At 37.8% G+C, this 22509-nt stretch overlaps 1 protein-coding gene across 1 annotated transcript in view; it reads right to left on the reverse strand.

Moving 5' to 3' along the window:
- GABRB1 (gamma-aminobutyric acid type A receptor subunit beta1) overlaps nucleotides 1-22509 on the reverse strand; it is a 400458-nt gene that overhangs the window by 74573 nt on the left and 303376 nt on the right. Inside the window, exon 5 of the mRNA XM_004268298.4 lies at nucleotides 19429-19511. Coding sequence (XP_004268346.1) covers nucleotides 19429-19511 — 83 coding nt within the window. The remainder of the gene's footprint in view (nucleotides 1-19428; nucleotides 19512-22509) is intronic.

The following is a 22509-nucleotide window of genomic DNA, read 5'->3' on the forward strand; positions in this document are numbered from 1 at the left end:
AAGGGATTGTTTTTTTTGTTTTTTTTAAATTGGGCTTTACACTGCCTAACAAAGTGCTTTAGTAATATAATCTAAAGTAATGGCCCCTACAAGGCTTAGAATCTATATTATGTAGAGGTGAAAAACACTAGCTTTTTCAAAAAATTTTTTAATATATATTTTTTTATTTGGCAGCACCTCACAACATGAGGGATCTTAGTCCCCTGACCAGAGATCGAACCCTCACTCCCTGCAGTGCAAGCGCAGAGTCTTAACCACTGGACCACCAGGGAAGTCCTCAGAACGCTAGCTTTTGAGTCGGAAAGACCTAGGTTCAAAACTTTGGCATTAATGAGCTGTGTAACTTTAAGCAAGTTACTTAAAGCTTATGAATCTTTGTTACTACATCTAGAAGCTAGTGATACTTCTTCATGGAGAGGTTGTGAGGATAATATGAAATACGTAATACATGTGAAACACAATACCTGGTACAGAGTTAGCCTACAATGAAGCATTAATGTAATTACAATTTTCATTTAGAAGAGATAGTGCTTATGGCTCCCTCTGACCCTGTGTTTGCTCTCTAGTAAGACAGACATCATTTTCTGGTATGTACGAGATGTGTCAGGCTGCAAATTTCTGAGCCTCGTTTTGGAACCAGAGTCCATCAGTCATTCTCAGCCATTCTCTGAATCGGAGTAGCTGACAGAATCTTCAGTGAGGTCATTATTTTTAGCTTTGGAACCATTAGAAAGTCTGCAGGGGATTTTCACGGCATTCAACAACTTAGCAAAGGTCATCAAAACAAACCCACTTACTGAATTCATGGGCTCAAAATCCTGTCAAACCAGTGCTGTCATATCAAATTAAAGAACTTTCTACTCGCAGTATTGCTATAAAAAAATCAAGTTGGATTATGTTTACATTTGCTCCATTGTTACCGCATTTTAAAGTCACAAATTTTGACGGCAAACCAACTCATCTCCTATCTGTAACCCCCTCACCACGTGATCATGTGATTCTTTCCATCTAAAATTTCCTCACTTTTCTTCTCTGTCCATCCCAGTTCAAGTCCCATCTCTTTTTGGAGGCCACTCCTAAATTCTCTGACCTGTGGTCTCAGGCCTGCTTTGCTCTTGACCCAGAACAGGCCATATATATATATATTTTAAGTTAGGTGGGTGCGGTTTTGACCTTGGCCCTGTACAAAGGCATTAAACGTGACAATTAGGCTCTTTCATTTTCACAAATGCCCTTAACGACACTCAACTCTGCTTGGTTGATTAACTAGCTTGTGGAGCATCCATCACCCAGCATGACAGACTATACACACCATTGGCTCTTGACAAATAGTATATATACCATGAGCTCCTTGCTTTCCGTATCACCATAAATAATATTTTGGAAGAAATATTTTGGGGTCAGGTACTTGATCCATTCTCTACATGCTTTGAATGATGCCTTTGAATCAAGCCAGACCACAAGACTGCTGGATCCTTCAGCAGCATCATTTTGGATTTAATAGAATTGCTTTACTGAATTGTACTTTGGTGTTATGCCAACAGAGCACACCGGTGGACTGTGTATGGAAGAACTGGATAAAACTCCGAGCCCTCTTTCTGAATACCTACTAGAGAAATACTACAGAATAGTAAATTAGGTTTGGCTTTATGGACAATTCGACTCTTATAAGTTGATTGTGTTTACTTGCTTTGGCCATTAGAAAACTTAGTGAAAAATCTGGGGTCCATTTCTCTCAACTCTATGGTCCACCCTAATAACAGGTTTTGCTTTATTATTTTTCCACCCATAGTTTCCCTTTGTCCTGGTCACCACAACTGCTTACTCTAATCCTTTTACACTGAAAGTATTTTTTGTGAAGTGCTTCACATCTTTTGTAGAATAGGTAGAGATTAAAAATAAATTCTTGATCTATTCCCCTAGGGAATTACAGCAATTACAGCTTACAGACCATTATTTTTCAATTATTTCCTGCTTTGTATTTTTCTTTCATTGTTTTATGTCTCCATAACTTGGTTTTAATCCAGAGAATATTCTTAAATTTTTCCTATACTCCCCACACACTGGCAGCATAGCATGTGCTCACTGAATCTTTAAATCTGACTTTTGTGCACAGGTCTGCATCTAGGTAACTAGCTGTGTGATTTTGACCTCAATGTCACTGAGACTTGAGAATTTCATTCTCCTCATCTGTATCTGACAGAAGTGGCCTAAATAATCTTCAGTGTCCTCTTCTAGTTCTAAGATTCTGTCACAATTGCGTGGGTTCCCTAAAAGGATTTTTGTCAGGCTCAGATATTTTAAGACAGATCTGACTTAATAAACTACTCACAGATATGGATATGACCAAGTGACCTATTTATTGCAGAAAATGTCCATTAAAAAGAAGGACTGTGTCTAAGGGAGATTTGCTCACTTTTTCATTAACAAAGAAGAGGACACTTCCAGACACTTTGGTTCAGAATTTAAGCTGGAAGAACGATTACAAGTGGGCAATAAAAATGATTAAGAAGGCCTAGACCTTTTTAATTCTGTAGTTTCACACCTAGCAAGTGCTGATTCCAGTTCTTTTAGTACAAAAGAGGCAGTGGGATGCTGTAAAAGGACCCTAAATTGAGATCTAGTTTCAAGTCCAGCATTGGTCTTTAATAAAACAATGAATTGCCCCTCTCTGTGTCCTCAATTTTTCATTAACGAAAAGAGAAAAATTATCTGCCCATACCTGCAAGATGATTTGTGAGGGTCAAACAAGACAACGCTAGAGAATACCTTTCAGTAAGTACAAAGTGCTATACACATTTGCATATGTGAGCATGGCCATGAATCAAGAAATGACCTCTGATGACTCAGTGGGTATTTTGGATTGCTTTTATGACTGAATTGGGTGGTTTTGGAAAGTTGGTTGTTAAGATGGCTGAGCCAGTCTCAGAACCTTGATGTTACCCAAATTTGTGAATGACTCAACAACATATAAATCCTCCCCCAAACGCAACTTCAAAGGAGTTGAGGACAAAGTCCTATCAAGATGTAAGCATGGTCTGGGTCCATGTCTGTTTTGTTCACTGCACATAAAAAGATAGAATCAAATATTTGACAATTACTTGGCGGGGAAGCTGGATGAATGATGAGGTACCCTCCCTGGCTGTGTGGCTTGCTCCTTTCCTATGTCAGTTAGGGGATAGGATTCCAGGTTGTGTTTCAGAAAACTTATAAATAGTGAGACATGGAAATCTGAGATCACTTTGACATGCTTGTGTCTGTTTGTTTATTGTCAACTTGGCATCACCACCCCAGGTATCACTGAAGAGAAGCTGGAAAAAATTTTCCCAGAGGTCTCCTTCCCCAGGATAGAGTTTGCCAAAGAGAGGCATTGGTACCAGATTTGGAAGATGGAGGAGGAGAGGCCATTACTTTCTGGGGACAATTGCTGCCAGATGCATGGGAAGATGAGATTCAGTGACTTGCTGGGGAGCCCTTGAGTACTTCTACCTTGCTATAGAGACAGAGATAATTGGTCGGGGCTTCCCAGAGATCCTGAGTATTGCAGCACCTTCACTGCTTGGGTACTTCAGGCTGAAGTTGCTGAGGTTGATTTCTTTCACCTCAGCTCATCAGCTTTTCCAGTCTTCCTGTATGCTCTTAGTTCCCTATATTAAAACCTTCTACATCTTGAATATATAGAGTGGTTCTTCTGTTTTCTTGATAGAAACTTGACTAGAAACAGAATCTCAAATGTTAAATTTGGGAATGTTAAGCTTCAACTCAATGCATTTATATACACAGAGTTATAGCTAGCACCTTGGGGAAAAACCATTAAGATTTTTTTAAAAAATCCATCTAGGTATTATTTAGTAAAGTATTGCTTTACAACATTCAGGAATACCTTTGAGACCTAAGAAAGTCAATGAAGTTTTCCAAAATGTCTTATTTTGTTCTCTTAGAAGAACTTGGTTCAACAGGGCACAATTTCCTGTAGTGGAAAGAACAGAATTTAAACTCATATGGCCCATAATTTAGTCGGGGCTCAGCCACATTTTAACCCTGTCTATTTGGCAAATTCGTTTAACTTCTCTTGGGCTTGGGGACAGCATCAGCATGATGGGAGCCATGACAACTATCTTACTTTTCTTGACAACCCTCGAGAATGGCATTCATGCATCTGTACAAATGCTATTTTAGTAATGTAGTCTTTGGGGGACTCAAATGAAAATGTATGAAAGCATTGTGTGTATATACATATATATGTATATATATATATATGCTATTATTCTCTAGACTCATATTTAGTCAAATGCAAATAATAATGGAGATTGATAAAGGTTCAATAAAAGCAACTTCCAGAGAAGTGAAGAATTTCTACTATGCCTGAGTGTAAATATTATGGTGATTATATGCACACCCACCTCCGGGAGACTTAGCCCAGTGTGGCTGTCAACATACAGGGCAGTGACTGAGAGAGGACACCATACTGTGGGGCTGAGACTCCATGGGACAATGGAGGGAACCTTTATTGCTCCAGTATAGGATAGTTCTCAGACCACACAGAATGGAGGTGTGAACTGTTCTCCACTTAGAAGGTCACTGTTTCAGTCTCATCTTATCTTGAGCATTGGGAAGGGGAAGGGACACATCAAATAAGCTTCCCAAAATCACTGAGATAACTTCTAAGTGTACTTACTCACTGGCAGTGACGTTATGCTGAAGTTATTGAATGATCATGGTTAGGGTTTCACATATGTGATTTATTTAAAGCAGACCCTGTTTTTTCATTGCACTGAGGCCAGACAGGACAATGGACTGAGCAAGGGGAAGACTGGAGCCCACAGTTTGGAATGGCTGAGTGTCTTGGTGGAACTGAACAGATCTTTCAATACCTATGAACTGTAGACACACTCTGGCTTATCTCTCCTTGTGTTAACATGATTGGATTTGCATAACTTCCTGACTCCAAACCGTGTGCATATGTGTCTGCCTCTACTCACACACCTCTCCATCCCTCTACCCCATCTTTCTTTTCTTCAACACACTTGTCACAGCATATCATACTCCTGCATTATATTTTATACCAGCGACTTTGTTTTGATTTTTTTCTATCTGTCTATAATAGATTGTAAGGTACATCTGGACAGAGATTTTGTTCTGCCTGGAATAGTCCATGATCAATGATAAGGATTACAGAAAGTGTGTGGATGAGTAAACATTTGAATTATTAACCAAGTTTGTTTTGTTTTTACTTGACATTTTACTTGATTCCCCAAACTCTTAGGTAGAGACTGTTAAACCAATGAAGGGACACTTTTGGAAAATTTACAAATGGTTGGACATCCCCCCTTTCCTCTCTTAAGGAAATGGAGACTCTACCTATAGTTGTGTAGGGGCCACAGTTTTTCAAATGCAGCAAATAATGGAGATTTCCTTCCTGAGAATTAGGGAGAGGAATTGTGGGCCAAATTCTTTGTCATGTCACTTCCTCGTCTATAAAGCAGGCTGAGCAATCATCTGCATGGTACTTCATAGGTCACACAAAAGAATGTTGAAAAGTGGTCTGTTTAGCAATGAGATGCACAGGAATATGCTGAAACCAGTAGCTGTATTTAAGCTGCCATTGTTAGGGAGAGAGATGTGCCCACAGAGTGTTTTTAAGTGATCCCAACTTAACGTAAAAGGAATTGAGTCACTGGCCTGTGAACCTGACAAAAAAGTGCATTGGACTTTGATGCTAATTTAAAATAGCAACAATATGTTGTTGGTGAACGATCTAGTTTCTAATAATTTAAATCTCTTGAGAATGGCATTCATGCATCTGTACAAATGCTGTTTTAGGAATGTAGCCTTGGGTGACTATAATATAGTCATCTTGCCATCCTAGAAGTACTGACAGTGTCAGGAATGGTGTATGCACAATAAACACTTACATATGATGGAAGAATCAGAAACGTCTGGGAACCTAGAAAGAGGCAAAGAGAGCCAACAAGAGACAAGTGGTTGCTCCTGGCACTCTGTCATCAGTCAGCTCAAGAGGCGAGGAGAAGAGGGCTTTGATTTGTTAGTGATGTACAAAATCAGCTTTTAAGGTAAAAGCCAAGAGATAGGAGAAAATGGTTAGAAACAAGAGGGGACAGTGATGAGAACATTGACAACAACAGTGGCAACAATCAGAGCGATGTGTGACAAAACGAAAGAAAGGAGTACTTACAACTAATACAAAAGTTGAAGCAGTTCAGAATTCTCTGACAGCAAATAGCTGATTGCCCTGTACTCTGATGATGGCTATGACCACCATTTATTGAGTAGTTAAAATGTGCTAAGCACTGTACCAGGCACTTTACAGGTAAGGCCACTTTCTCTTCTCCTATCCTCCTTTACGTCTACTGCATTTAGATTTTCACTCCCAGCACTCCATGTTACCAAATCCAATATCAGTTCTCAGTTCTTAGTTAACTTGTTTTATCATATGTATTTGACCCAGATGATCGCCTCTTTTTTCTAGAATATTTTTGTACTTTGGTTCCAGAATACTCTTCTCTCTTAGGCTTCCTCCTACCCCATTGATCACCCCTCTCAGTCTCCTTTGCTGATTTGTCTCTGCCACTTACTAGATGTGAACATGGACAAATTAGGTGATGCCACTGTGACTGAGTTTCCTCATTGGTAAAATGGGAACAATAATGGTACCTATGACAGAGTCATGGTTTAATTTAAATGAATTATTATATGTAGTGCACTTGCAGATAGTAATTGCCATACTTGAGTTTTCTATCATTTTCCTAAACTCTAAGTATTGGTTTGGCCAAGGCTTAGCACTTGGACCTCTTCTTTAGCTACACTAATTACCTTAGTGATATCATCTAGATACATGGGTTTAAGTACATATAGAAGCTCATGAATTGTATATTTACATTTCCAGATAGGGCCTCTACCCTGAACTTTAGACTTTCAATTGTAAACTTGAATCTCCACTTAGATGTCTAATAGACAATACAAGTTGAATATGTCTAAAAAATTTCTGGGCTCTACTTGATGCTGTCCTCAATCTGATTGATGGCAAGTCCATTCTTCCATTTTTCAGAGGTTTGATTCAGAGAAGATCAATTTACTTATAAGGTAGATCTTTACTGGCTAAGAAAGAACTTTCCACTAAAAGATGCTTCTCATGTGCTGGTGTCCTGTGTCATCTTTGTCATGTTTAAACCTTCTGCATGCATTCATACCTCCAGGTGTACTCAACATACTGCTCACCTTGACCAAGGTGAGCTTGGCTTGACCCAGGTGGACTGCTTTTTTCATGATCTACATTTTGGCAAGTGAATGTAATATCTGAGACATCCTGTCTCAGCAAGCTTTCGCTTTTGCTTTTGCTATTTATAGTCTAGCACTTCTAGTCATATTATTATTCGTAGTAATATTCAATTATTGTTATTCAATAATTATTATTGTTCAGCCCCAAATGGAACAAAATATGGAATTTTAAATACTGCTTATGCATGAAATTCTTTTCAAAGTAAAATTTTAAGAAGAATAACTATGACCTGGTATCACAATAGCAGGATACTTCTTAAATTTCATGCAACCTAGGAAGAAAATTTAGTTTTATTATAACTCTACATACTGGTTAGGAAACTGTGAAAATTTAGCAAACTCAAGCTTGTCCCTTTGATTATGCTACTAGATTAAAGGTTTGAAGTAAATAATCAGTAAATGCAAAAATAATAATCGTTTTGCATTTCTTGGGGGAGACACTTCCTAATACTTCCCATCTACAGTCAGATGACAATTATGTAAAATATCTTCCCTCTAAAGAACAAGGTACTGTTTTGGCATGTATAGCATGTACAAATTCAAAGAAGAAGAGATAAAATAATGGCAGAAACAGCGAGAATAGGGTATTACATGTAAAAAACCCGTGTAACTCAGTAACTGGACATTGCATGAATGCAGGTGACTTGAGAACACGTCACCATGGCAGTAAGAATGGAAGAAGGTGATGAAAAGGTGACACTGAGGACCTGGACAATGGCTGAGATGTTGAAATGAATGATTCGTGAAGAGCTGTTACTGATCTCTAATGAAGAGACTATGTTACTTAAAATGAGAACTCTGCCAGGAAAATGCCTTTTTTTTTTTTTTTGAGCTATAGAAATATGCCTAATTGACTAGAGATGGACATTTCTTTTATTGACACATTAATTATGTAGAAAGGGGCCTTCATCACTCTACCAAGGAAGACTCTTAAAAAAGTAGGTCTTAAATTAAGGTCACCATGAAGATCAGAGTACAAGTCCTTATACCTCCCTTTGCTTCAGATGAAGCTAGAGCTTCATCACATCATGAAAAATGATCACAATTATGAGCCTGAATCATCAGAAAAGAATAAATGATTTTTAGCGTTCTCTATTGAGAAAGATTTGCATCAAAATAGTTAAAGTCTAGCAAACTTGAATTCTTCAGAATGACTCGTTAAATCCCAGATCTCTAGATAGTGAAGGTATAACTCTATGCTCCTTCCACTAAAAGCTCTAGTTTGGAGACAAGAAGATCAAACGTATGGATACCAAGGGGGAAAGGCGGGGTGGGATGAATTGGGAGATTGGGATTGACAGATATACATTATTGTTACTATGTATAAAATGGATCACTAATGAGAACCTACTGTATAGCCCAGGGAACTCTACTCAATGCTCTGTGGTGACCTAAATGGGAAGGAAATCCAAAAAAGAGGGGATATATATATATACGTGTAGCTGATTCACTTTGCTGTACAGGAGAAACTAACACAACATTATAAAGCAACTATACTCCAATAAAAATTAAAAAAAAGAAAATCAAATAGAATATTATTTTTTCCTTCATTAAAATTAAATCCTTTCTAAGTACAAAATATTCAACCAAGTATTATTTTTAGTGTGGGCTTAAAAGTACTAATGACCTACTACAGCTGGGAATCTTCCATATATTAAAGAGTAAGCCAGGAATGTTACACGCCCAGGGTGCTTAACAGCATCTAAGCTGTTCAGATTTCAGTGTTTGGGAATTATTCAGGTCATCTGAAAATGACTTTTCTGCCTCAGTTAATTTAAAACTCAAAACTCTTTTGAATCAAGTGCTGAGCAACCACTGTGACAACGGCTAATTATTTAAATCTCAGTAGGAAGCAAACAGGCTGGGAAAGCAGATTGAGGAGGAGCACAGGTGAGACAGGGTTTTTTGTTTCTCTTTTTTTAACTTACTCCAGATTCTTACTACTCACAGTGTGGTCCATAGGCCAACAGCACCAGCATCACCTGGGTATATGTTAGAAATGCAGACCATCAGGCCCCAGCCCAAGCTCATTAAACCAGAATGCATCTTAACAAGATCCCTGTAAGCACATGAATGTTTGACAACCACCTCAGGGAACATATCAGACAAGTGATGGGTTCCCACTCTGACAGTTTTTAAGGTAAGAGCAGGTGACCCTTTGGCTCTACTCAGTGAAATTTCTTGTCTGAATTGTAGGTCTACGTAATCCCAGTCCTGGGAATACAATCTATTTGGAATCAATGCAGTCAGCTTGTGGGAGCTCTGAGACAAATCTGCTCTTTTCACACAATCACACTGAGGACAGTCAGTGCCTATGAGACAGGGTGTGGGAGATGAAGATGTACACAGAAATTACTGTTTCATTTTTTGTGGTTGAAAGAAATGGACCTTGCTCAATTTCGGTTTGATAAAACTATTCCTGTAAAGAATACTGTATGATATCACTTACATGTGGAATCTAAAAAATTACAACAAACTAGTGAATAAGACAGAAAAGAAACAGACTCAGATACAGAGAACAAACTAGTGGTGACCAGTGGGGAGAGGGAAGGGGGAGGGGCAACATAGGGGTGGGGGGAAAAAGGGTTATTATGCGATTACATGAAATCATGTATGTGAAACTTTTGAAAACTGTAAAGCACTATAGGATTTAAAGAATCTTTCATTCAATTAAAAAAATAAAGTAAAATAAAAAACAGAAACAAACAAAAAACTATTCCTGTAAAGCCTGTTGCTCTGTATTCATTCAGGAGTAAATTGTTAACTAATTTTTTTTTTAACATTATAATATTACAGAAACAGCTGATGCCCATGCCTCTTTCCCAAGTAGATAACTCCATTTACCACAGCATCATAATACAAATTAAAGTTTCACTGAGTGCATTCATACCAATATAGGTATATATATCAGGGCTTTCAAAATAGAGTAGCATCTTGTAACAACTTGACTCATTACATGGATTTGGAAATCTGATTGAAGCACTTAATTCCAATAATAGGCAGGGTCGCTTGGTCTACTTATTTATGTCAAGACATGCACCTTTAAAGAAAAAAAAACAATGGCGCCTTCTGCCAGAGGGGATAAAGGAAAAATAGTTTAAATTTTTTTCCTTTGATCATTTCAGTGATTTTTTTTTTCTTTGAAAGAAATTGTGCTATTTTCTGTTCTTTGCTGTACTTTCTTCTTTCATTTCTATGTTTCCATTCTGTTTCCCATTTAAAGAGCTGGGTCTATTAGAAGGGATGGTGAAAAAAATGGAAAAGCAAAAATTTAAAGCATGACAGCCTTACAGCAGTGGCAGTCATACATGGCTGCATATTAAAATCACCTGGAGAGCTTAAAAAAGTGCTTGCCAAAGGGCTCATCTTCTACAAATTCTGATGTTATTGATCTGGGGTGGGGTCATGATATCAATATTTTTTTAAAATCTCCCTTTTAAAATCTTTGATCTTAAAGATAAGAAAAAAGCAGTTTAAACATGGAAATTGACACTGAAATGAAAACTAAATTATCTATATTAATTATATGGTTCCTATATGGGTGTGGTTCACAGAAGAAACCAAGTCAAGACCTCTCAGGAATATGTCCATTGTCAAGGTTATAGACGTTCATGAACCACAATTATGAGTAATGGATGGACTTTGAAACTACAGCACCATTGCAGTCAGTTAAGCCTAACGCTGCACTAAAACGATTTAGGGAAGCGTATCTCTAGCCATTTAGAAGAAGAAGGGTTTCTGACCATTGTATGATCTGTTGCAATTGTAGAAGTGACCTGGTAAAATGAAAGTTTTTCTTAAGTTATATCAATGTTCATTTTCGTTGGCAAGAATGTCAGAAAATAAATGCCCATGTAGGAGCCGAATTGAGAGTGATTCAGTAGAGAGGAGAAGGACCAATTAAAACCTGCTTTGTTTTCAGGTGTCTGCTTTGCATTCAGATAGAGCATACTCCCAAACCACCCAACTCTCACACAGTGGGGAAGCCAGAAAGGAGTTTTCTGAGGACAGTATGAAGGGGGATTAAATCGTTCAAGTCAGATTGCTTGAGTTCAAATCCCTTTTGGACCACTACAGTTTTGTGACCTGGACATGTAACTGCCTTGGTGCTTTGAGTTCCTTCTCTGTAAAATGGAGTAAAACAGTAGGGTTCTGGTGAATGTTCAATAGGAAATTTTTGTTAAGTGCCTGGCCCATAATATATAGTCAATAAATATTAGCAGTCGTTATTATCAAGTTAGAATCCTAAGTGAACCAAAGCCCTCAGTTTAGCAAGGGTGTCCAGTTCTAGAAGATCAAAGTTCCATTCAAAATTGTGTCTTTAAGTGTTTGGTTAATGCCTAAAACCTTTAGACAAAACAATACCCTTATTTTGACTTCCTCTTAGGAAGCTAGTAGCAAAATGGTCATCCATTAGAGCATCAAGAAGAGAAGAAATTTCCAGAAATCTAAATCTGTAAATCAGAGATCTCCTCTCCATCTACATAGCCACTTATCCATATATGGAAAATAAACTTAAACTGTCGATAGGGTAGAAGTGAACAGCTAAATGGCTAACTTTATAGACAAGTTGATTATGAAACTAATTTTAATAAATGGAACTCCATTCCCACACTGGCTTTTATTTTCTAACTTTAAAAGATCAGACTTTTCAGAAAGACTGCTTTCCCACAGTTTCAAAAAAGCAGCCTGGAAAAAGGAATAAATTAATTCAGAAAAGGTTCCTGTCTTCCCTACGCCCACCCCTCTGCTCAACAAAAAAGCTATGGGCACTAAAATTCATTAACAATTCTATGAACATAAGTGTGAAATATTCATTTTCATTAAGTAGTCTACTGAATATGGCAAAATCAAATTTATCTAAGGAGATATCCAATGCTGCTAATTTCCTTGACAATGGAGACGCAAGGGAAGCCATGAATCATTCATGAAGTTCAATTTACTTCTGTTATTTTTGGTGTTTAGTATCCAGGAATAGAAAGTGTGCAGCATGTTGTAGATGCTATTTTTAAGTTATTTCAGATCAGAATTAATGATGTGGAAGGCAGCAATAAAGTAAGGATGATTCAAAGGCTTTGCTTATAATTGTCCTACATTTCATATTTTTCTTGTATTTATGTTCATGTATTCATAAATTTTTTTAATGTTCTAATATCCTTTATAAATCAGGATCACTTTATAACCAATACCTTAGGCAAGCACATAAAGTAATTTACTGGTAATGTAACTAAATTGAACAAACTCCCAGAGTGCTACATTTAGGGCTGAAAGAGATCTTTAAGGTTATGTAATTAACAGCCCTCTCAATGAGGAATGTTTTCTGTATTAAAACTGGTAGGTGGCCATTTCCAATTAATTGAAGTGCCTCTGTTGGCGGGAAGTCTTTCTTAAGGGGGGGCTTTTTTCATGAATGGGCCCTTCTGCTCATTGGATAGTATTTTTTTTTTCAATTCTACATCTACCTTCCCGCTACTTCTGCCACCTGTCTGCTCGGTTGCTGCTGTATCACCAGCACTTACTTATTTGCACACAGAGTGGCTTGTGGTCACCACTTAAGAAATGCTATTTGAATTGAATGGGTTCAAATCTAGCACTCTGGGTGTTATGCTTAATTTTATGTGTCAACTTGACTGGGCCACACGGCGCCCGGATATTTGGTCAAACATTATTCTGTGTATTCCTGTGAGGGTGTTTTTGGATGAACTTAGTGTTTAAATTGCTACACTGAGTAGACTGCCCTCCCTAACGTGGGTGTGCCTCATCCAATCACTTGAAGGCCTGAATTAGAACAAAATACTGACCCTCTACAGAGTAAGAGAGATTTCCTCCGGCCTATCTTTGCACTGGGACAATCAGTCTTTTCCTGCTTTCAGACTCAATTGAAGTATCAGCTCCTCCTGGGTCTCAAGGCTGCTAGCCTTCAGACTGGAACTATACAATCAGCTCTCTGGTTTGCTGACTCACCCTGCAGATTTTGGGATTTATCTGCTTCCATCACTGCATGAGCCAATTCCTTATTAATAAATCTCATTCTCTCTATCTGTATACATCCCATTGGTTCTGTTTCTCTGGAGAATCCTGATTAATACCCTGGGAAACACCAAACATAAGATTTCTCTTCTCTGATAGCATTTAAACATTCAGAAATGGCTATTATGTCTCCCTAAAATTTTCTTCCCAAATATCTTGGTCTCCTCCCCTGAAGGAAATTATCTTAATATGGCATTAAGAACTGAGCACAATTCTCCATGTGTGACTTTACAAGGCTTTTGTAGAACTGCTCCTGCCTCATGTCTGGACACTATACTTAACGTTATTTCCAGGTGTTAATGTAACATATTATATAATGAAAACTTAGCATTTCAACTCTGTAAACCTTATGTTTTCTCAGGGAATTTTCCACAGTTAAGTTAGGTCATTTTATTAGACATGTTTTTCTTATCACTTGCTATTTTTGTGGACAAGGAAAAAAATTATTTTGGAAATAAACATGACTATGGCTTGACATTCTGTGTAGACGTTGCTACTACCAACACGTTGAAATCAATACGATGACAATATTCTGAGACTAAGAGATGGTTTGAATAGATGCTTCATTAAACTGAATACATTAAGACAATGCCCAAGTTAAAAGTTTCCAAGCCATTTTTTAAAAAAAGAAACAGGGCTTCCCTGGTGGCGCAGTGGTTGGGAGTCCGGCTGCCGATGCAGGGGACACGGGTTCGTGCCCCGGTCCAAGAAGATCCCACATGCCGCGGAGCGGCTGGGCCCGTGAGCCATGGCAGCTGAGCCTGCGTGTCCGGAGCCTGTGCTCCGCAACAGGAGAGGCCACAGCAGTGAGAGGCCCGCGGACCAAAAAAAAAAAAAAAAAAAAAAAAAATACTAAATAAAATAAAATAAAAAGAAACAAGTATAAAAATAACCAGGTATCACTAAATGTTACCTTTGTTTGATAAATTGGTTGTGGTTCAGGTGGGAGGGATGTAGACAGTTCATGACTGAAGTGAAGCAAAAAGACCATACTGGTGGTTTATCACGTTTACCAGCTTTTGAAAATTCCTAAAATAATTAAAATGTTAGGTTTTCCCCTATCTGGCTCTTGGTTGAACATTTACAATCTTAAATTTTTGAGATGGTCTTAAAGCATGAATATAAAATTGTATAAATGAAAGAATATTTTACTGCAAGTCAAAAAATACCTTCCTTAAATCTTATCTGAAAAAAATTAAGACTAGACTTATCTTTCAAAATTCAAAAGACTCAAAAGACAAAAAAGAGCCAAGAAATTTAGCATACACTCACTTCACAGATATTTATTGTCAGGTACTAGGCTGGGTTTTAATTATTGTGTTGTGAACAAAACAATGATCCTTTCCTTCATGGAGTTTCTAATCCAGAGAGGGAAGAAACAATAAACACAGAAGCAAACAAACATTACTAAGTGCTATATGGGAAAGTAACAGAATTTTGAAAGAGAATACTGGGTGTTCACTAATTAAGGTTGGATTCTCAGGAAAGCCTTTTGTTGGAGGTGGCATCTTAAATGAGAACTGAAAGATGAGGAAAAGCCAAAAGAACCATCATGGGGAAAAGCATTTTAACCAGAAGGAACAAGATGGTGAAGATAATGAGATAAAAGAAAGATCGGTCTGCAAGAAACAACCTGTGTTGCTGGAATTTAGTGCAGTAAGCAAGGGAAAGATGGTTTCAGATGAGAATGGAGATATTGAGGAAGTCACTCAGAAGCTTGTAAGTCAAATTAGGAAGTGTGGAGAATTTTCCTGGTGCAATGAGAAGTCTTTGAGTATTTTAAAGCACAGAATAATATGATCCGATTGCCCTCTTGCAAAGACGACTCTGGCTACTGGGTAGAAAATAAGTTGGAGGGAGTCAAGGGTAAAAATAAGAGGACCAATAGCAAGACTGCTACAATGATTCAGGCAAGAAGTCATGGTGGTTTGGAGAAGATTGGTGGCAGTGGGCTGGAGAGAAGTGAAGGGCTTTGCTAAATATCTGGCAAGTAGAATGGATGGTACTTGACAATAGATTGGATGGGAGGAGGGTGAGGAAGAGGAAGAATCCTAGGATTCTGGCTGGATAGTGAGATTAAGGAAGCTGGAAAGGAAACTCACTTGTGAGGGAAAAATTGATAATAAGTTTTGAGAAAATTAAGTTTAAGATGCTTTTGAAACATCAAAGTAGATATGCCAAGAAAAGTGCGATGTACATCAATCTGGAGCTTTAAAGAGATCTGAGCTGGAGCTATACATCTGGAGATCATTGGAATAAAGATATTATGTAAAGAGAGATCCTTCGTGAGCTTTCTGAGAACAGTGTCAGTGGACTTGGGAGATGGGTAGGCAGGGTCCAAATTACAGTGGGTTGAGGGGAAGTTGAGGCCACACACAGCAGATATATACCATTATCTCAAGTAGTTTTGAGAAAAAGGAAGTAGAGAGATTAGGAAAAGCTGAAGGGGAGGTGGGAGGGTAGAGTAGAGGTGTTTTGTGATGAGGGGGGTTTTCAGCTTGTTTTTAGGCTGTGAAAAAAGAGGTAGCAGAGAGGGAGAGGCTGAGGATCTGAAATATCAGGGGTGTAGGTGTATGTGAATTTGAGAAAATCAATTACCAGAGGAGGAAGAAGGGGGTCAGGGTCAGCTTATAAAAGGAAGAGGAGCACCCCTTCCTCTTAAATACAGGGGGCTAACTTAGAATGGTGAGGATATAAGGGCATTTAGAAGAAGATGGGTGAGACTGCTGAGAGATTTCAGAGCCGAAATGGCTTCTATTTTTTTGGGGGGTGGGGGAGGTACTGAGAGGTGGCACTATCTGCTGACAGTGAGGGTAAGATTAGGGTTGAGATTTTCTTCAATAGTTGCTGCAGAAAATATACAGGAAGAGGCATTAGACTCCTTCATGATTGTTGTCCCAAAGCCTTTCTATATCTCCATGAGGCTTGTGGCTATCAAACCTTTATGTGATAGCTTTATTGATTTCAAATTCCAAATCCTCTTAATACTAAATTCCTTGATTGATTTTTTCCCATGTGCCATTAACTCAGTTTATAGCATCCCAGGGCTATGAAGCTATTAATGTGCTCCAAGTTCAAGGAAATTTTCAATTTAATAAGGCTTTATGGCCTTCCTAATTTTACTAGATTAGATGACGTTAAAGAAAGGCAAAACATCTTTAATATTTCTCAAAGGACCTGACCAAGGAAAACATTTCCCCATCTTTGGGATTGTAATGGAAGAGAATACACACTAGTAAATTTTGCAAGGTAGGTAAAGTTTCTACTATATTGGTTACAAAAGTATGATTGGTTCAATCTTATATTGGTGAAATGTCTACTTTATCATTCCTTTTCCCCAACTGACACTAGAACCACTCATTTGTAATCACTTTAAAGCTCAGTTATGGTCTTCATAAAATGGCAATTCAGGGAGATCTGTTTCAGCAAATAATGTAACACATGTTTTTTCTTGAGGAGTTAAAAAATAGATGGATAACAGATTCAGTATTTATTAACACTTAGCAGCATATCGATTATGTACTTAGGCAGGAATAAGCAAAGCTCATTTGGACTCCATATAATTGCCATATATTACTTTGTCATTTGAAGTTATTACCCTTAAGATTTAAGATCTCTTTACATTGGTTTATCTATTGTTAAGAAGGGATACATCATAAGGAAAGTATTAGAGCTAAGCAATGTTGTCATTTGAGGCTTAAAATTTTTTTTTTTTTGGTAACGTCAATGGAATCAGGACTACTTGATTTCCTGCATCCACAGACTACCCTTTATCCACAGTTGCAATCATTTGACCCTTGCCCTAAGAGCTAAATTCTGCTTCAGCTTCTGGGATCGACTCTAACCTTTATTGGGGATAATTTTAGGAAATATAGACCAGTCCTTTGGTCGACTCAGCATCCTCAATCTAGCTGGGAGTTGTTCTGATTGGTGCTATACTTCTAATCACTGACGTTCTGCTTCCTTGCTCAGCAGTTGATTACAGGATTCTATTATAGAGAATATATTACCTGGGCTTGAATCCTCACTTTACCACTATCCTTGCCTTGTTGCCTTGGGTAAGTTATTTTACTTCTCTGAGCCTCAGATACATTATCTCTCAAATGTTGTTAGAAAGACTTCTGTTACAGAGGTGTTATATTAATGCCTAGCTTTTGTCTGGCAAATAGAAGGCAGTTCCCTGTTTTTTCCCTTTCCCCCGAGTTCCTGTCTTCATATACTCCTCAATACACAAATTCTTGCAGGCCTGAGTTTCTGCTTTGCTTTAGGTAAACATCTTTAGGGACTAGAGTTCTGTGATCTACTGTTGGATCACTTTATGATGGTCACTGTCTGCCTACAGTCCTATATATTAACTGATCTTAGGGTCCCAGTTACCATGCCTCATCCATCTGCCCAGTTAACTGATTGCATCTTACTGAATTGCCTCAATGATAATCATATGACTGGGTCACTACTTATCGCCTGACACCATATCTTATGATGACTTTGGACTCTCTGATTGTTTTGGCACCCCTCATCCCTGCTCCGCAAAAGTTATGTTTAATTTTGCCTCATTTATAGTTTTGGTCATTGTATGATATGATAAATGGACCTAAAAGTCATCTATTTTCTAATATGAATAAAGAAAATTGCCTTTTAAAAGAAAAATGTAAACCTATAATAATAGGAAGACTCAATATGCATTATAAAATAAAATATGCATTTTGGGAGAAAATGTTGATAATTTTAGCACTTGTAATTTATGCACAGAATCAATTCAAGTACTCATCAAAATTCATTCTTCAAGTGAATGATGTAAACATAAGATCTTGGAATTTTGACAGACTGTCATATCCTTCCGGCATAAGCAAAGGTAAAAAATCACAATCGGTGGAAGAGAGGTCAAGGGTAAAAGGTAACTTATGTGAATGAGCATCCTTCTCTTTCCATGTCAGTTTCAAAAGCTAATGATTTACTTGCTTAGATGAAATTCTGTCTTATTTATAAAATATTGTTAGCCAGTAATAAATGACTGGGTTTATATTTCATTCCTATAGTTTGAATTTGGTTGTCATTGGCGTTTAAACCAAAAGTCACCATTAATACTTTCATATATTAATAACTTTCAGCCAACCTATTTATATAATATGAATTCCAGGTTCCAGTGGTACTAGATTAATGTCTAGGTCTGAATCTATATATCTACATAAGCATCTTTATCTATTTCTATGTCTGTATTCAGTAAAACTAGAAAATGAATGTAATTAATAATCAGACAATGGGGAATACATTTATTGTTTAATAATATTAGAGGATCACCTGGAATTTTCCCATTTTTCTTTACCATTTTGATGTTTAGATCTGGAAAGCATTTTAAATGATCTAACTATGTCTATTCTCACATTACATTAAATGGTATTGCAATGCTCTTAATTACCTATTGCACTTTCTGTACCCCTGAAAACCAGGAAATAGACTTGGCCTGGTATTCACAATAAATGGGATCAAATGTCTGCATATTGATGGTTGAGAAACAATGAAACCAAGATAATCAATCAGATTAAAACTTAGTGACTAAAATATTCTAATTGTTAAGAAAGCAATCAATGAAAAAACAGCTCAAGAGTACAAAGCTAAACCACAAGCCTCATGAATACCATCTATCATCTTGTTCTTCCCATGAAGAAAGACAATTGCACACAAGACTTTACCATAGTGTTTTTCTAAAAGACAACAATTTACAGTCCTTCAGGCAGACAGACATAGAGCCAAAAACAATCTCACAAAGTCTTTTCACATTGAATTATTTTTGCTCTCTTATTAACGTAGCTTGGGTATTGGAAGGTCTTAGGAGAAATTTGATTCTGAGGAGAAGGCATGAGTTTATAAATAGTCCAGCTAAAATAAGTGGACTTTCCTTAATGGTTCAAAAAGATAATTGCATTGAAATGAACCTTAATCCTCCAATACAGAGGAAAGTGTTACTGTGAACCCTTTGAAAAGTTGGCAGGGTAGTGTAGCTAAAAATATCCCGGTATCAATTACTCAGTACAAGGTGGAATTTAATTGGGTCAAGCAAACCTCCCTCTTTTTTGTTCCCCTGTCCAAGTAACTCACAACTTTCAATCTCCAGGGTGCAGTTTTGTTCATCCAGAGGGTATCTTCGTAGATCCATCATACACGCAGCTGTGGTTGTGATCCTGTCAGGGTGAGAGAGAGAAAGGACAACATCATAATGACGATGACTTTCATTTCCAGGCTTCCCAGCCCTGAATCATGCGTACCAGTTGGCATCAAAATTTTGTGATTAAAAATTCTGAAAGCAGGCGGATTGAATTTGAGTCTTTCTTTGCTGCTCACTAGCAGTGTGAGGCTGAGCTAGTTAATTTATCTCCAGGAGTCTCAGTCCCCTTATCAATCAAAACACCGACTGCATAGAATGGCTGTGAGGATTAAAAGAGATAATATATGCAAAGCCCTGAGCCCAGTGCTTCATACTTAGTAAGTGTCTCACAAATAATAGCTATTATTATAGCTATTATTATCCCAGGCCCTTCCTTTATTTACTAGCCTCCTAGCAATGTCTTTGCCGGTATCTGCAGCAAGTCTGGCTTTATGAGGAGGAGAACATCTATGTTATGTGTCAAAGTCCACCTTCCTCTCCTGCTACAACCTAATGATAAAACAACAAAAGCAACAACAACAGCAAAATTCATCCTTCATGGCTTTTGATGCCTCACACTCCCCACTATGAGGGAGATTTGTCAGATTCACCTCTGAGACCCTGGTCTACCTATGTTCAGTAGATAGCATATAACCGATAAAGAAACATGATCCTAGGATCAGTGTTTCCACCATATTTACCAGCTCCAGTTTAGCTTATGTATCTATGCAAACCCAAGGATCCTGACTCTAGATATCCTACCTGGGTTTCCACTATCCCTCCGTTTTCTCGTGCCTGGGCTGGTTTTCTGGACTGTGGTGTCTTAGAGTAACTTAAATTCATATGGCTCGTCCACTCATACAAACATTTGATATCACGCTGGAATTGACAAAATACTTTTCTTAAAAAAACTATTTACACGGTCCCTGTTCACAAAGTAATGTATAATCACAATTTAAAAAATTCAAAATTCAAATTTAATAATAAGCTTCCTTTCTACCTTAGGCCCCAGGAGCTAAAACATTGGAAAATTTCCATACATACTCTGAATGCAAATAGAAGCCCAGTTATATCTTCTTATGGGTGAACTTTTTTTTTTTTTGCGGTACGCGGGCCTCTCACTGCTGTGGCCTCCCCCGCCGCGGAACACAGGCTCCGGAAGCGCAGGCTCAGCGGCCATGACTCACGGGTCCAGCCGCTCCGCGGCATGTGGGATCCTCCCGGACCGGGGCACGAACCCATGTCCGCTGCATCGGCAGGCAGACTCCAACCACCGCGCCACCAGGGAAGCCCGGGTGAACTTCTTAAGAAGACTACCGCATACCCTCTTCTGAACCTAGCTTGTTTTCATTGACGGTGCATCTTGGATTTGGTTCTATATTAGTAAATAATAAGCTATTTGTAAAAAAAAAAAATACTACAGAGTATTGAGTTGTATGGAAATGCCATAATTTATTTTCCTAATCACCCTATAGGGGGCATTTATGTTGTTTCATATCTTTTACTTTTACAAATAAAGATGCTCTGAATATACTGGTACACTCTACTATATCTGACTACATTGACTGGTTATTTCTAGAAAGGGAATTGTTGATAGAAAAAAGGTATATGCATTTTAAATTTTGCCACATTGCTGTTCATAGAGGTTGAGCCAGTTTACACCCTCATCAACAGTGTATGTAAATTTGACAAAGTTCTTTTCATACCTTTGTTTTTTGAGGCTGTCAAGGAAAGTTGTTGTTTTGGTCATTTGTGTTAACCTGACAGGCACCTTCTTCCTAAAAACATTACTAGGAATAACCCTAGACCTTCCCAATTTCTCTTTGGCTTTCTTTATGAAAGATAAAAGTGAAGATTCTCTTTGAAGCCTTTCTTAGACAGGATGCTGGTCAATTAATCAGATTGATCTGAGCATTAAGCAAGAGCAAAAGGAATTTTAAAGTTTAATTAAAAAAATTTTTAAGTGTTTTACAAAAACTTTGAAGACTGGCTGCATTCCAGAATTTAGGACATAAAAGGATTACAATTCCACCTCATTCTTTTTATGGTCTGCAAAGTGTTTCAAACATACTCAATGAGACAACACAATAAATATTTAAAAATGCTTAAAAACATCATCTCTCTACTATATTCTTTAATAGCTGCTTATGAATAAAAAAGTGTGAAGATGTGAATATTCTCTAGGAATTACTGAAGTGTGGCCATCCTTATGATCTTATGAAGTAGCTAATTCTTTTCAACCAGGGATAATTTTTACCAATAGGGGACATTTGACATCTGGAGACAGTTTTGATCGTCAGGCTGGGGGTGGAAGGTGGATACTGGGCATCTAGTGGGTGGAGGCCAGGGATGCTGCTAAACATACTACAGTGCCCGGGACAGCACCCAACAATTAAGAATTATCTGTTCCAAAATGTCAGTAGTGCTATGGTTGAAAAACACTGCTAAAATGGTGCTTTCAAACATTTTTCCTCTGGGGAAAACTGTAATAAAATGAAATCTTATAGAGAACCTCAACATATAAAACACAAATGAAATAAGTGAAAGCCATATGTTGTTAATATAGATTTGCCATATAAGTTCAAATGTTGACATCCATTCTAATGAGCACACACATTTGAAAGCAGGAATTATGATGAGAATTATGGTCTTAAATCTCCCTCAGCACCAATTATTTTTGTGTTATATTTTATTTGTATGGTATTGAGAAAATCCTAACAAACATGGAAACACTTGCTTCTAAAATCTTACATGACCAGGCATGGTCTACCCTGAATTAGGGGGGAATATTACCCGTCTGCTTTGTAACTGCTGCTATTATCAATGGAACCTTTGCAGATGGTTCAGATACATTAATAGGTGGTTGGTCTCTAGTAGGTACTTAGCAGTGGATTAAAAGGAAGCTTTACTTGGATAAAGCTTCTGCATAAGCTAATGCTTACTCTGTGTAAGCTAACCTGGCAGCACAAGTTAATATTATGATGGTCTTGAATGCATTAAAATGTGGCGTAGGCTCTAGGTCCAGCTACCTCGTC

This window comes from Orcinus orca, chromosome 4 (assembly GCF_937001465.1).
Source record: "Orcinus orca chromosome 4, mOrcOrc1.1, whole genome shotgun sequence".
NCBI lineage: Eukaryota > Metazoa > Chordata > Mammalia > Artiodactyla > Delphinidae > Orcinus > Orcinus orca.